The 3,961-nt window shown below is 40.9% G+C and overlaps 1 protein-coding gene across 4 annotated transcripts; it reads left to right on the plus strand.

Moving 5' to 3' along the window:
• Nucleotides 1–477: 477 nt before the first annotated feature.
• Nucleotides 478–3,232, plus strand: LOC135561221 (uncharacterized). Of its 4 annotated transcripts, none has more exons than XR_010459318.1 (5): nucleotides 478–604; nucleotides 1,792–1,899; nucleotides 2,000–2,173; nucleotides 2,278–2,379; nucleotides 2,504–3,231. XR_010459318.1 is itself a non-coding variant. In XM_065002463.1 (5 exons), the coding sequence occupies exons 1-5, from the start codon at nucleotides 1,617–1,619 to the stop codon at nucleotides 2,866–2,868; spliced, it is 765 nt and encodes a 254-aa protein (XP_064858535.1). In that variant the 5' UTR covers nucleotides 1,323–1,616; the 3' UTR covers nucleotides 2,869–3,232. The 4 variants fall into 4 exon arrangements, 1 of the variants encoding a protein (XP_064858535.1); XR_010459319.1 differs by having other exon boundaries at nucleotides 1,812–1,899; XM_065002463.1 differs by lacking the exon at nucleotides 478–604 and adding an exon at nucleotides 1,323–1,632 and having other exon boundaries at nucleotides 2,504–3,232.
• The last annotated feature ends 729 nt before the right edge of the window (nucleotides 3,233–3,961 follow it).

Below are 3,961 nucleotides of genomic sequence, written 5' to 3' on the forward strand. Positions count from 1 at the left end.
GTAGCACATTTGCATTTCCAGAGCTCTAGTTGGGACGCAAGCGTCCCAAGTAGAGGCAAGAGGTTAAAATAAGGCTAGCTTTGTGTCAAATGGAACGTGCCCTGAGTGCTTCAAGGCTGCCAGGATATGCGTTGGAAGAACAAGTCTGTGGACGTCAGGATCTAATGGCCCTGAGAGTCACATCCATGGGTTATACCCCGGACTCCAGAGTGACAATTTTAGCATGTGAACAATTTGACAGGTCAAATGCTACGAAAACGGTCAGTCCATATGTATCCTCCAAAGCATGCAAGGATGTAAATTTTTTTCAAATAATGTTCCGTTTTAAATGGCGCGATTACCACATTTTCCGAACCCTGATGAATAAGCTGGACAGTCTTTTCGAAAATCGTGAACAATTACGGCGATGGCCTAGGTTATCGTTGAGACATACCCCGGAACAACATAGGTTATCGTTGAGACATACACCTGAACAACAACAAGTTCGAAGGCGGATCTTTCCCTGGCAGGAAAGTGGACAGAGCTTCGACGGAGCGCGGAAAAGACTTTGTGATGGGGAATTGGAAACGGATAATGTTCAGGGCTAACAGGACCCCATATATCTGTAAGAAATAGTTAAAATAAATGTTGAATTATAACGTGTGTTAAAATGTAGGTGTTAATTTTTGAAAATGTATACCCCCATTTAACTAAGGGGTAGCGCTCTTTTCTCTCAAGCTAGGGTCTGGCGCAGACAACTGTAAGATCTGAAAAAAAACATGTATTATTTTATAGTCTATTCCTACATTGGGTATGTTATGAACATTACGTTTTATTAAAGTTTGTAATAATGTACAAAGACCTGCATCCAAGTTTTTTTTATTTTTACATAAAACACGTGTGCTGCATGTTTAAATATTATTCAAATGGGTTACTTAATTCAAACATGTCTTAAAGGTTGTACGAAATATTTTGGAATTCAATAAAAGGAATGTTTAAAAACGGTATCTCACCCTTTAACTATGGGAAAAACCTATTTAACAACGTCTTCCAACTCTGTCGCGAAGTAAAATAGAATCAGAGTGTTTGTGTGTGTGTGGGGAGGGGTCTTGAGGCGGAGCAACAGGCGTGTGTGTGTGTGTGTGTGTGTGTGTGTGTGTGTGTGTGTGTGTGTGTGTGTGTGTGTGTGTGTGTGTGTGTGTGGGTGGTTGGTTGTGTGTGTAACATAAATCCTAAGGTTGGGGGGTCCCAGAACTCTTATCTGTAGAGAACCGTTTGAAACCAAGGTGTGCACTATCATGCATAAGGCATGTCGAGATATCAGCCGAACAGCGGGGTTAAACATAGATATCTCTAATCTGCGGCCCCCACACACCCCGTTTGCAGACAGAATGTCACGACATCCCCTCCTGTTGTTTGAATTCACAGCCTGTGTTCTCTAAACCAGACATACATGGGTTGGGGTGTAGCATACATCTCTCAAAAAAACTCATTCCGAACTTTTAGATAGTTAGGGACAGAACTATTTTTTAACGTTGTCAGCATTGCTTTAGCGCAAACATAAAGGCCCGAATATTGAGCTGCACGGACAGATTAAAATAATAATAATAATATTCGGAATAAGGGAATCTCGCATAATGGATATTTCTGGAGGTGAGTAAATGAAAAAAACATATTTTAAGATTTGTTTGAATATTATTGGAATATTAAACCCTAGTTATTTGGGTATTTCAGGCCAAAAGCCCAATATAGGTAAAAAAAAAAAAGTGTAGATATAGCGTATAACTGTTAACATTGTCTAATGGAATCTAGGATCCCCGACATTTACGCAGCTTTTACGCGATTTACCTGATCTGGAACATGATGGGGGTTCGCAGGAGCAAAAGTCTGGCAGACAATCACCAACGGCCTTTTTTCGTTGTAAGTCCTTATAATTAAACACATACCCAAGAAATATTTATATATAAACATTTTAAAAATAGGTTGTACTATTTTTTTAAACTATTTTATGTATTTACAGCCGACATACAGCCCTTTATGATAAAGGATGCGTTACGGACAGCTGACACGCAGGACTTTGATGCAATTCTACCGTTCACTGTGGCCCAAGTACACTGCTCAGAATCAAGCCCACCCGAAAACTACTGTTGGGCCGGGAACTTGCTGCTTCACGAGCCGGCGCTCCAGGGACAAGGTATGGGACCATTATACAGTTTTGTTATTAGTTATCAGCCTTTTTATTAGTTATAGATCTGTTGATAGCCTATGTTAAAACAAGGACAAATAATGTTTTTTCAGACTGCCCGGAGACAGACCCAGCAGAATCTGGAACGCTAGAGGGAAAAAGTCACACACCCCCGGTTTCGGCGATTCGTCACAACAAGCGCCAAAAAAGCCGAGGTATTTTAACTATGTACTGTTAATATATATTATTATAACGGAAAGGTATTTGACATTTGTATGTAGCTAACATATATATTTTTATATCTAATAACGTAATTATGTATGTATTATTTTCATTCAGACTCCGCACCGGCGAAAAACGGCACAGACGACCACATAAATCTAGAGCTGGGGGATTCCGGCGCCCCGAGCATTCCGAATGAAACACCCAAGAGACCTGTTTTTAATGACATGTCAGATGTTGATGACCAGCTATTCTGTGATGCGGCCAACCTTATAGACCCAGTCAATTCTACGCCCTCAATACCTGCAGCCGAACAAGAAAGGTTTTTCACATTATTTTCCAGGGCTTTGAAATCGAGGAATGTTTTGCTATACAAACGACTGGGGGATTTAATTGAGAGACAGTACAGAGACGATATGTTATTCTGGCATAGAACAATTCCACGCATGTTAAACAGCAACCCCATTAAAAAACGCAAATAAAGACGCTAAAATCATACATGTAACACCAACCATTACAGAAAGAAAAAAACGAACACTCTTAATTATCCAAAAATGGCAGAACTAACGCAACACGGGGAGACAGTTGAAAGCCTCTTATCCCAGATTCCAGACGAACTCCTAGAAGTTATAAGACGTATGAACGATTCAGGAACGTTAGATGAAAGCATATTAACACAGATTCCAGCCGAACTCTTAGAAATGATTAATCGTATGAACCAGTCAGGGGGGGGGGTTGAGGAAAACATGTTATCCCAGATTCCCGAAGCCCTCATAACCTTAATTAATCGTATGAACGCGAGTCAGACAATTTCGGCCCCGACAACCCCGACAGCGATAGAACAACCCGTAACGCCTAGGTCCGTATAGTCTGAAACGCCACAAGATGTTTTTGGGGAATTGGACAATTATCTAATAAATCTGGCTGCAGATGTTCAGGATAGACGTGTCAGGGTTGTGTACAGGAATAAATTCAACAATACAGAGATTCGACAGTTTTTCAATTTCCTATGTGTGAATCAGAATCTTGACTATGCTGTATTTTACATGATGATAATGGACACTCTGAATGACCTGTTAGAAACAGCAAGAGATTATGGCGAACCTCGTGATGTCTTACAGTTGGAAATATGTGGAGATAGCCTGCATAATTCAGTATCTCTTATTTTACCCAATGGCGAAGCAGATCTTGAACAATTTACAGCGCTGGTAGAACGCCTTGTTCAGTCAAATTTAGCCATCATAGCCGATCGAACCCTAGAGCTTGTAGTGCAAATAATACGTCAACCACAGGGGGGCGGTGGGCAGAGAAGGAAGCTTGATAGCCTAATGCAGTCAGAAATCATAAGCAATAAAAGGGCCTACCTCATAAACGTTCACAATCCCGATAATAAGCTATGTTTTGCAATAGGCCTAGCGCATTTACTTAACCCCGGATGTACTGATCTGACGGCATTGCAAAAAGCTAGAGAGATCCAAACGGCGGTGGGTCTCGGGATCCATGAAGGCGTGGCATTCTCAGACATTGTCAAATTTGAAAACCTTCTGAATATCAAGATTGTGGTTTTGTACCACA

Source organism: Oncorhynchus nerka, linkage group LG16, assembly GCF_034236695.1.
Source record: "Oncorhynchus nerka isolate Pitt River linkage group LG16, Oner_Uvic_2.0, whole genome shotgun sequence".
Taxonomy (NCBI): Eukaryota; Metazoa; Chordata; class Actinopteri; order Salmoniformes; family Salmonidae; genus Oncorhynchus; species Oncorhynchus nerka.